At 52.1% G+C, this 11786-nt stretch overlaps 1 protein-coding gene across 3 annotated transcripts; it reads right to left on the bottom strand.

The window, feature by feature from the left end:
* Window positions 1-471: 471 nt before the first annotated feature.
* Window positions 472-11786, bottom strand: ZNF771 (zinc finger protein 771). Of its 3 annotated transcripts, none has more exons than XM_047780081.1 (3): window positions 11570-11786; window positions 10764-10913; window positions 472-1542 (listed from the first exon to the last, which is right to left on the bottom strand). In XM_047780081.1, exons 2-3 carry the CDS (start codon window positions 10902-10904, stop codon window positions 730-732), a joined length of 954 nt encoding a protein of 317 aa, XP_047636037.1. In that variant the 5' UTR covers window positions 10905-10913; window positions 11570-11786; the 3' UTR covers window positions 472-729. The 3 variants fall into 3 exon arrangements, with proteins under 3 accessions (XP_047636037.1, XP_047636036.1, XP_047636035.1); XM_047780080.1 differs by lacking the exon at window positions 11570-11786 and adding an exon at window positions 11272-11535; XM_047780079.1 differs by lacking the exon at window positions 11570-11786 and adding an exon at window positions 11102-11264.

Genomic DNA, 11786 nt, shown 5'->3' on the forward strand with positions numbered 1-11786 from the left:
TCTCTAAACTCCCAGATCATTAGTGAAAATCTCTTCTATCCAACAACTTGCCCATCACAGCGCCAGTAACAGGGGGCTGCCCCTGCCTGTGTACTTGTCCCCACTCTGGCCCTGAGTCCTTATTTACTTATCTGCAGAAATGGAGATAAAAGTGTTACCTAACTTGGGGACGTTTTTGAGAACGAAAATGAGCGGAGGTCCCCGAGGCTCAGGCCGGCTCAGCAAAGCTCGGCAGAATGCAGTGCCCATTGATCACAAACATGCTAAATTTATGGACCCTTCTAGATCTGAAGTTACAAGAGGACAAGAGGCCGAGTGTGGGGTGACTCCACACACACACACTGGTTCCTGGAACTCATTTCCAGGAATTTTGGAGCTTATAGCCCCACTTGGCTCCCTGACAAGTCACCTAAGCCTGTTGAGAGCCTCAACTTTTCTCCTCTCCCCACGCACCGCATTCACAGGCACGGGTGGGCGAGGATACAATACTTTATTCACTAACAAGGGCCGAAGGGATGTAATGAGGGGGTGATGAGCACGTTTCCAGGAGCCCCGGGTAGGGGATGCTCCCCATCTCCCAGTTCCAGGCAGCCAGCCCTGCCCTTCCACCCGATCCCAGACCCGGGGAGCGGGGAGGAGTTGTCCAGGGTAACCCAGCCCCCTGGTCGGGGTCCCAGCGTGCCCCTCTCCAGGCGGACGTTCGTACCCCGCGGCGACAAGAACGGCGGCTCAGCTGCCCCCACAATCTGGGCAGCGCTCGGTGGCAGTGGCGGCTGTGGCGCCCGGAGGGAGCTTGAAGTCCCGGCCGCAGCCAGCGCAGATATAAAGACGCCGCCGCATGTGCGCGCGTCGGTGGCGGATGAAGTGCGAGCTGAGGCGGAAGCGCCGGCCGCACTCGGCGCACGGGTAAGGGCGCTCCCCCGTGTGCGTGCGCGCATGCTCCGCCAGGTTAGAGCGGTGGCCGAAACGGCGGCCGCACACGGCGCAGCGGTGCGGCTTCTCGCCCGTGTGCACGCGCCGGTGCTTGGCCAGCGCCGAGCTCTGCGCGAAGCGCGTGCCGCAGTCGGCGCATGCGTACGGCCGCTCGCCCGTGTGCGTGCGTCGGTGGCGCGCCAGGCACGAACTGCCGCCGAAGGCGCGTCCGCAGTCCGGGCACGCGTACGGCTTCTCGCCCGTGTGCACGCGCAGGTGCTGGGCGTAGTTGGAGCTCTGCGCGAAGCGGCGGCCGCAGTGAGCGCATGCGTACGGCTTCTCGCCCGTGTGGCGCCGCCGGTGCTGCCGCAGGTTCGAGGCGGCGGAGAAGCGCTTGTCGCACTCCGGGCACTCGTAGGGCCGCTCGCCCGTGTGCGTGCGGCCGTGTTTGGTCAGCGCCGACTTCTGCGAGAAGCGCCGGCCGCACTCGGTGCACGCGAAGGGCCGCTCGCCCGTGTGCGTGCGGGCGTGCTTGGCCAGCGTGGAGCGGCGCGCAAAGGCCCGGCCGCAGTCCGGGCACGCGTGTGGGCGCGCCGGGTCGGCAGACGGTGCTGGCGGCTCTCTCGGGACCTGCGGGGAGAGGGGGGACAGGTCAGCCCTGACCGAGAGGCCCAGGAGCCAGAGACCGGAGGCTCCGCAAACGGCAGCCTCTCCGTCCCCGGTTTGTACAGTAGGAAAAGCCACGGTGCCTGCCCCTTAGGACGGTTGTGCGCATTAAATGAGGTAATACATCAACGCACATATCACAATGCCTAGTGTCATTCTAGCTATTCTTTATTAATTCAACCAGTATTCATTGAGCGCGTACAGTGTGCCAGAATCTGCTGCAAGCACTGGAGATACAGCATTAATTTTTTTCTTTTTTTAATTCCTACTTTCCAGAAGAAAGGATAGGGAGTTCCCATTGTGGCTCAGCAGGTTGCGAACCTGACTAGCATCCATGAGGAACCAGGTTTGATCCCTGGCCTTGCTCAGTGGGTTAAGGATCCAGCCTTGCCTGTGGCAAGCTGCGCTGTAGGTCCAAGACGCAGCGTGGATCTGGTGGTGGTGTGGCGCAGGCTGGCAGTCGCAGCTCCTATTGGACCCCTAGTCTGGGAACTAACATGCGGCAGGAGTACCCCTAAAAAGGAAAAGAAGAAGAAAGCATAAGGAGTGCTGGTATTGTGGGGGATGCTGCAAATTTAAATAGGGTTGTTAAGTTGCCTTACTGAAGTCACATAAGACCTAAAGGAGGTGAGAGAGCAGGTTACAGTGGAACAGCCAAGGCCTTGAGACAGTCGTCTTGTTCCAGGAATGCCAAGGAAAAGTGCCTCGTGCAGAAAGCATGAGGGAGAGAGGAATCTATGGATTTGTCCTGAAGGGGAAATCTTAACCTAGGACCTTGCGATGTGAAAGTGATGAGGAACCATTAGAGGAGATGTGAGATGGTTTTGAGCAAGAATGTGAACAGATCAGATTCATACTTTAAAAGGTTCCACAGATGAAGGAGGGGAGGGGGCAGTAACCCAGAGAGGAGGCTGCTGTACTGCAGCCAAGAGACGTCAGGGGTTCCAGCCCAGGTGACAGAGGTGGAAAGTGAAGGTGTGAGAAGCGCTCTGCTTATTTTCTTGCAGTTTCAGACAACAATTTCCATAACAGATCAGATATGATGGAAAGAGAGGAGTCAAAAATGACTCCAGTGATTTTAAGCTTAGCAACTGTCGGGGTGGAATTGCTCTTCCAGAGATGAGGATGGTGGGGGGAGCTAGTTGGTACCAGCGATCTGTTTCTGATTTTATCTGCAGTTCTCCTTAACACATCTGGAGAGAGGCCCGGGCTGGAGATGTTCATTGGGAAGATACCCATCTATAGATGGTTTCTAAAGCCTTGAGACTGGATGAGATCACCCCAGGAATAGGCAGAGAGAACTGGGGGCAGCAGAGTGAGGAGGGGCCAGCAAAAGAGACTGAGCAGAAGCTGCCAGTGAAGTAGGAAACCCAGGAGAGGGCGTTCCCATTGTGGTGCAGCAGAAATGAATCCGACTAAGAACCATGAGGTTGCGGGTTCGATCCTGGCCTCGCTCAGTTGTCTTGAGCTGTGGTGTAGGTCACAGACGCGGCTCGGATCCCGTGTTGCAGACCCGGCAGCTGAAGCTCCAATTTGACCCCTAGCCTGGGAACTTCCATATGCCACAGGTGCAGCCCTAAAAAGCAAAAAAAAAAAAAAAAAAAAAGAAAGAAATCCAGGAGAGCATCGTGTCTTAGAAGCCAGGCCAGGGACAGGTCTAGGCTCTTTAATAAACTTTTCAGGGGAGTTCCCATTGTGGCTCAGCAGTAACGAACTCAACTAGTATCCGTGAGTAGGTGGGTTCAATCCCTGGCCTCGCTCAGTGGGTTAAGGATCTTGTGTTGCTGTGGCTGTGACATAGGCTGGCAGCTACCTTCTGATTCGACCCCCTAGCCTGGGAACTTCCCTATGCTGAGGGCGTGGCCCTAAAAAAATAATAATAATAGACTTTTCTGAAGTTTCTGTCGTGGCTCAGTAGTAACGAACCTGACTAGTATCCACGAGGACTCGGGTTCCATCCCTGCCTTCACTCATTGAGTTAAGGATCCGGCGTTGCCATGAGCTGTGGCATATGTCGCACACTCAGCTTGGGTCCCCTGTTGCTGTGGCTGCGGTGTAGACAGGCAGCTGTCGCTCCGATTGGACCCCTAGCCTGGGAACCTCCATATGCCACTGGTTTGGCCCTAAAAGCCATAAATAAATAAATAAGCTTCAAAGTAAGCACCTATCACTTTTTAAGCCTCAAAAAAAGGCAGCAAGTGTAAAACCCAGCTACTATTCCGAGGCTTGACATGAAAAAATTTGCAAATAAGCCAGTGTCATGAGGTCTGGGCCTCTAGAGATAAAATCAGAAAGAAATGCTTTGTAAGAGGCAGATGAAGGGAGAACAGTTTGTACTAACAGTAGAGTGAGGAGGCACATGGAGGGCGCACTGGTTCCTTCTAAGGAAAGAGAAGGCTCATCCTAGCAAGCGTGGTGTTGAGGCTCCTCTGTGGGCCAAGCAAGTACGTATATAAATTCATGACCAAGTGAAGAACTGGACGCATATTAAGGACAAGACACTGTTTACTTTTTTTCTCCCCATAGTCCTTCTCCATTGAGTAATTATCACTTTTTTTGTCCTTGCCCACAGCATGTAGAAGTTCCCAGGCTAGGAGTTCCCGTCGCAGCTCAGCAGTTAATGAATACGACTAACATTCTTAAGGACGCAAGTTCGATCCCTGGCCTTGCTCAGTGGGTTGAGGATCTGGTGTTGCTGTGAGCTGCAGTGTAGGTCGCAGATGCGGCTCGGATCCTGCGCTGCTGTGGCTGTGGTGTAGGTCGGCAGCTGCAGCTCTGATTGGACGCCTAGCCTGGGAGCCTCCATATGCCAGGAGTGTGGCCCTAAAAAGCAAAAAAAAAAAAAAAAAAGAAGTTCCTAGGCTAGGGATCCAACCCAAACCATAGCAGTGACAATGCCGGCCCTTAACCTGCTCTGCCACAAGAGAACTCCTCCACTATTCTTTTATAGTTGATGAAACAGATTAAGTAAGAGAGGGTAAGTAACAATTAGGAAGTAGTAAGGCCTTTTCTTTCTGAAGTTTCAAGGAGGGGCACCTTCAAGATCCTTTGTCCAAAAGACAGTAGCTTTTTTGCCAACCAACTCAGAAATTTTGGAAAACAAGGCAGTTTGGGAAATTAGTGACCAGCCAGGAAACTCTGGTTTAAAAAGTTTATATAATGATGATAGTGATAACAGCTTCACCGTGTAAAGATGTGACAGTGCTGTGTTATGTACGTTCTTGGATTAGATCTTCCTTGAGTCAGGTGTTCCTTTGTGGCGATTGAGAACACTGAGCTCAGAGAGATGACGTTCCCAGAGTCACTGGGAGTCAGGGCTGAATTTAGAGGTCTCACCCTTAACCATAGGCTACACTGCTTCCCTGCACTCACAGTGCCAAGACATGAAGAGGCTGGATGCCAAGTGCCTGGCACTCTCCAAGAGGGATTCAAGGTTAAAATACAACTTGATACTTTAAATCAAGAAACTCCCCACAGCAGACTTAGCACGGGCTGAGTTCAAGGTCACATTTTGTAGTCTCACCCGGGTTTCGACATCTATGGGGTTTATTTTATCATGGAAGCCATCCTGGAGAGAATTTTTTTCTGATTATATCTTTCTGGCCTGTTTGTCTTTGGCATCCTTCTGGGTTTTTTGTTTTTGTTTTGTTTTTTGTCATTTTAGGCCGCACCTGCAGCATATGGAGGTTCCCAGGCTAGGGGTCAAATCAGAGCTACAGCCACAGCAATGCGGGATCTGAGCTATGTCTTCGACCTACACCACAGCTCACAGCAACGCTTGATCCTTAACCCACTGAGCAAGGCCAGGGATCGAACCCAAGTTCTCATGGATGTTAGGTTCACTAACCACTGAGCCACACGGGAACTCCTGGCACCCTTCTTTAAGATGACTTTGACCAGACTGAGGACTTTTCTTATGTTGGTTCAGGAGCTTGGGAAAAAGAAATTCTTCACACAAATACTCTTGGTGTCTCCAGCTCTGGGAGGAGGGGCCTTGGGTGTCCCAGGAAGAATCATGGGGAGAGGGGCTGAGTCTAGCTCATTAAGACCCCAGGGAAGTCCCTCCCTCCCCCTGCCTCAGTGAACCAAGGAAGGCAAGTTAGACTACTCGGGATGCAAATTTCCCAACCTGAGGTATGCACATCACAGAATGCAAGAGGATTCTAAGTGTTATGGAGTCTAACTCTTATCTTATTATAATCATTATGTATTTATTTTCAGATATTAGAAAAACAGATCACATGAAACCCACAATTTCATCAATAGTATCTTCCAGATGAAGGTAAATTTATTTAACAGAACAATGTGACTCTATCTGAAAAGAGCATTAAATAAATGAGCACAACAGGTGAGCAAGATACATGTTACTGAAGCTTGGCAAATACCAGATTTACACGTTGTAAAGCCTTCAACTGTTAGATTTAAAAATTGGAATAGGAGTTCCTGTCGTGGCGCAGCAGAAACAAATCCAACTACGAACCATGAGGTTGTGGGTTCGATCCCTGGCCTCGCTCAGTGGGTTAAGGATCCAGCATTGCTGTGAGCTGTGGTGTAGGTTACAGACATGGCTTGGATCTGGGGTTGCTGTGGCTGCAGTGTAGGCTAGGAGCTGTAGCTCCGATTCAACCCCTAGCCTGGGAACCTCCACCCAAACCTTTTTAGGGTGGGGCCCTAAAATGGAAAAATAAAATAAAATAAAAATTAGTACCATAACAAGAAGGTACTGGGGGATACAATGTAGTATAATAATATGATAATCCAGGTGTTTAAAGTTAATGATTTTGTCTTCCTGCTTAAAATTTTTTACCATTTTTTTTGGCTGCCCAGTGGTGGCAGTCTTAAATTAAAAAGGGGGGGGCAAACATCCCGGTTTCCTCCTCAGCCATTATTATTATTATTTTTGGCTGCTCCCATGGCATGTGAAAATTCTGGGGTCAGAGATTAAACCCAAGCCACAGCTGCAACCCAGGCCACCACAGTAACAATACTGCATCCTTAACCCATTGCATCACCAGGGAACTTGTTTTAAATTCTTGTTTTTAAATCTATGTTCTTGTTCCTTAATTCTTGTTCTTTAATTCTGTGTTCTAATTGAATTCTATGTTGCTGTTTTAAATTCTCGCAACCCTTTGGCTTAGGTATCATGAGCTCTGTTTTTATTTTCTCGTTTTGTTGTCTAGGGCCGCTCCCAGGTTTGGCTTCGAATTGAAGCTGCAGCTGCCAGCCTACACCACAGCCGCAGCAAGGTGGGATCTGAGCCTTGCCTGCGACTTATACCCCAACTCATGGCAACACCGGATCCCTGACCCCACTAGGTGAGGGCAGGGATTGAACCTGCATCCTCATGGATACTAGTCGGATTCATTTCTGTGATGCCACAACAGGAACTCCCAGCTCCATTTGAAAATAAGGATATAAGCCTGCAAAGTAAGTAACTACCAACACCCTTCAGCTAATCCATCGGCAGAGCCGGGGTTTGCACTGGAAATCTGTCATTGTCCAAAACACCTCTTCGGTCAGCCATGATGCACATCAGTCTCACAAGTTTGAGGCCACCGACACAGCTTGCCTCCCTCCCCAGGCCTCTTACAGCTGTCAGACTCGCCCGTCTTTTGGGCACAAGGTATAAAGTATCATCCCTGCCCTCTCACTCACTGCTGCGGAAAGTGTGGTCCACAGACCAGCAGCATCAGCATCACCAGGAACCTGTTAGAAATGCAGATTCTCCGGTCCTAACCCCAGACCTACTGAATCAAATTCTTCACTTTAACGATCCCCAGGTGATATGTATGCATGTTAAAAATGAAGAAACCTGATCTAGGAGACAGCTAGTCCTGGAAAAGGAGGTGGGAATGATAAAAGAGGGTTTTTACAGGTTGAAAGCCCACGTGGGCAAAGTCTTGGAGGGAAGAAGGGTCAGGGGTTTGAAGCTAGGGCATGGGATGGGTGCTGAGTGCCTGGAGAGGAAGCCAAGACATGAGGTCGGACAGGGAGGAGCTTTGAGTGCCAGGTGTACGAGCTGCAGGAAACAGAAAACCACTCACCGATTCAATTTTAAGTAGGGAGAGACAGGACTAGATGCACATAGAGCCCGGCTGAGAAATCTATCCATTAAAGATGGGATTTTGATAGACAGAGAGAGAATACACTGACCCCTGGGTGCAGCGTGATGAAGGCCTGTTGTGGACAATGACTGGGCCACAGGACTGGGTGAGAGCGAAGAGTCACAGAAGGTGGACTCTAGAAGGAGCTTCAGACACCAACCACTATTTCATAGAAACCAAGACTCAGGGAGACCACACACACCGCAAGGGCATGAGCTGTCTTGCGGGCACAGTGCTAAATCTTCATGTGTAACGTGTGTAATGCTCATGTCCACCCTCCTCCAGCAAATCTAGTCACCACGTGATGCTTAGACTGGATTTCAAGGATCTTACTTTCATTATCTCATTTTACAGATGAGAAAGCCCTGGAGGCAAAGCTGGTAACCAATGCTTTCAACTGCTTTTAAACTTTAGAGTCTACCCTACAGACTTTTCAGGACGGGCCATGCCCAGCCCCACCCTTCCCATCCTTAGCTGCAGCCAGTCCAACAGTCCAATCAGTGTTCCCAAATAGCCCCTTTGTTCCATTTTTTTTTTTTTGCTTTCTAGAGCTGCACCCGAGGCATATGGAGGTTCCCAGGCCAGGGGTCAAATCAGAGCAGCAGCTGCCGGCCTACACCACAGCCACAGCAACACCAGATCCGAGCCGTGTCTGCATCCTACACAACTCATGGCTACGCTGGATCTTTAACCCACTGAGCAAGGCCAGGGATCGAACCCAAAACCTTATGGTTCCCTGTCGGATTCGTTTCCGCTATGCCCCAACGGGAACTCCCCTTTTTCCATCTTCTCTCCACTGCTGCTCCTACGTTAGGACAGGCAGCCATCCTCACCTGGCCAGGTCTCCCCACAGCAGCCAATGATTCTTCTGAATAGAAAATCTGATCATGTCTCTCCTCTGATTCGAGGCGTCTGATGGCACCGAATACCTTAACGCAGTATGTCCACCTTCCTATGCTGGCTTTCCGCTCCCTTTATTCTCTGGCCCCACCTACTTCTCTGACTTTATCTTCTCAGAGCATTTGCTTTGGCTGTTTCCGCACCCGTGGAATGCCCTTCCTCCTCCTCCATTTGCCAAATTCCCCCTAAGTTTTCGAGGCCCATGTCAAAGCCATTTCCATGAAGCCTTCTTCACTGCCTTGAATTATTATTATTATTATTATTATTATTCTTTTATTATCATTATTATTTTTAGGGCCGCACCCACGGCATATGGAGGTTCCCAGGCTAAGGGCCCAATCGGAGCTGTAGCTGCCAGCCTCCACCACAGCCACAGCAACGCCAGATCTGAGCTGCATCTCAGACCTGCACCACGGCTCCCGGCAATACCTGATCCTTAACCCACTAATCGAGGCCAGGGATCGAGCATGAAACCGTATGTTTCCTAGTTGGATTCGTTTGCGCTGAGCCACGACGGGAACTCCCGCCTTTGAGTTATTTGCCCTCACTCGTCTGTTGAGGCCTCCGTGTTGGTTTCCCCATTCACTCCCAGCCCCAGGATTCAGCCCAAAAGGCCTTGATAAAAAAAACTGAGTTGAAAAATCTCCAGGGGGATGACCTAGCCCAAGGTCCTGACCTTGAGGGAGACCAATGAATAAGAGCAGCAAATACTATTACTATGGCGTTTACTATCTGCCAGACACGGCTCTCTTTCCATGTATTAACTCATTCAGTCCTCCCAACTTCAAGAAGTTGGTGCTGTTCTGATTTTCTTTCTACCAATGAGGAGACTGAGGCAGGAAGAAGTTAAACTTGCCCAAGGCCACACAGCTTGTAAGGGATGGAGTTGGTAGTGCACCCGATGCTCTGAGTTCTTAACGTACAGGTCAGAGGTGGAGATTAGGGGATCCACAAGGGCCAGAAGAGGCAGGCTGAGCTAGGATGATGGGCCAAGGAGGCCTGAGAAAAACGGAACTAGAACTAAATAGTTATTTTGACTGGAAGAGGCCAAACAGCAGCCAGCACCCCCCCCCACTCCCCACCCAAGGACCCACCTCACCCACTAGGGGGCAGCAGAACTTTCTTTTCCTAGGAACTGGCTCCTGTGCAGGAAGAAGTCAGAGGGAGCTGGGGGGGCCCCCAAAAACCTGGTCCAGGAGGAGCCCTCCGGCTGGTTCAGGGCTGCTCTGGCTGGGAGTGGGAGTCCTGTAGGATTCTGGGAAGCAGAAATCTACCTAGTGACAGGGTCTCAAATGGATAAATCTAACTCATATTTCAACCTCCTTAAAATTCCTCTCTAAACCTTCAACATCCTTGGGATAAAACCCAAATGCTCTCCCTGGCCTGCCAGCCACTCCACTCTCATCCGCGCCATAGCATAACTGAACCGCTTGCCCCCTCACCTCTCCCAGTTACTCCTCTGTGCCATTGGAGGGGCCTTTTTTTTTTCTTCTTTTTGGCCGCACCCCAGTTTTGGGGCCGGGGATTGAACCCGTGCCACAGCAGCAACTGGAGCCGCTGCAGTGGCCATGGCTTAACCCTCTGCACCACGAGGGAACTAGGGAAGGGCCATTCCTCCTGCCTGGAGTAGTCAAGGCCTCCAACACTCAGATCCTCACTGGTCTCAAATAAGCCATCCCTTCACTAACTTTGAAACCTGGGCCTCAGTTTCCTTACCTGTAAAATGGAACAAATACCACTTAGAACAGTGTCTGGCCCAGAGTGAATGTGACCCAGTGTCAGCTGTTAACTGTTGCTGTTGCCTAAGCTGACTCCCCACCAACCCTAAGTCTGCATTACGTTCCCATCTCTAGGCTTCTACACCATTGGTGCCGGCACCCAACGCACGGAACTGTAGCTGTGTGGTTACCTGTCAGTCTAACCCTGCTAGACATCAAGCTCCATGAGGAACCGAGGAGAATATTTACTCTGCTAGTACCCGGCACAGCACCTGGCACAGTAGGCAAAACATCAGTATGGTGGCAGCATGGGTAGTGGGACAGAAAGTTGGGTGGCCAACCCTGAGATTCTAGGTCTGAGAGTCAGGGGAAAACACGGACAGGATCCTTGGCTTCTGTCTAAGGGAGGCTAGACCTGCACCAGGTTTAGGGGCAGTGGGACCCCTGGGTGTGTCACACGTACCTCCTTGTTGTCCAGGGGGATCTTGAGTTTCACCACTTCATACTTCTCTTCACCCTCATCCTCCTCACCCTTCACCAGCAGCACCATCTCCTCTTGCATTTCTTCCTCCTCCTCCTCCTCTGTCTGCTGTTCGCCAGGCATCTTGGGGTCCTGGGGCAGAGAGCTGGGTCAGAAGCTCAGGACCCGCCCCCCACCATGGTCCTGGCCCACGACCAGGCGGTGCAGCCGTGACTTCTCCTGCCTTGCCCAGATCTCTGGGTCTGACCCTCTTCCCTCTATCCCAGCCTGGCCCTAGGCCCCAGCCCTGCCCCAGACCAGCTCAAAAGACACTCGTTCACCCCACTCATCCTGGCATTCAAGGCCCTGAACAGTTCGAATCTCCAGCCCCAGAGGGTCTCCACCCTCTCCGCGCTGAGTCACTCCCCGGAGCCAGGGTCAGCAGCGCGGCGCTCTAGGGCACGGGCGGAGGCGGGATGGGGGCGGAGACCCTGAGGGGGTGCGCACTCACCAGCCGCAGATTCGGGCGCTCGCGCTGCCCCAGGCCAGGGCGCCGGGCGGTTGGGCACTCAGCGAGGCCGCGAGTCAGGGGGCGTGGTTGGGGCGGGGCCTCGATGACGACAGGTCATTGGTCGGGATGCCTGACCCCGCCCCGAGGGGAGGGGCCAGAGGACCCAGGCATCTGGCCCAAACTGCCCCGGGAGGATGGAAAGCTCAAGACCCAGCGTCTTCTGCTGTCCTCTGATTCCTAAGGACCCCGAGGTGCTCCACTTGCCGTTCAAGGTCCTCACAGTCCGGCTGTAACCTACCTTCAAGGCTCGTCTCCTATGGCCGGCTCCGAGGTCTCAGCTGCGGCCAAGCGCGTCTGCTCCGCCCGAAATAGGCCACGTGCGCTCCCGCCCCTGCCTGGGCCTCTCGCTGGCGCCCCGCCTGGAGGGCGGACCCTGTTGCCTCCTCACCTCTTCCCTTCCCTCTTCTTGCCTCTTTTTCCCATCTTTTCTCCTTTCCCAGCGGCGTCTTACTTGT

Source organism: Phacochoerus africanus, chromosome 5 (assembly GCF_016906955.1).
Source record: "Phacochoerus africanus isolate WHEZ1 chromosome 5, ROS_Pafr_v1, whole genome shotgun sequence".
NCBI classification, from domain to species: domain Eukaryota; kingdom Metazoa; phylum Chordata; class Mammalia; order Artiodactyla; family Suidae; genus Phacochoerus; species Phacochoerus africanus.

Coding starts and splice junctions, on each gene's coding strand:
- ZNF771 (XM_047780079.1), bottom strand. Junction 1,543..10,763: donor TCCCCCTGGACAACAAGGAG/GTACGTGTGACA, acceptor CTCTCCCCGCAG/GTCCCGAGAGAGCCGCCAGC.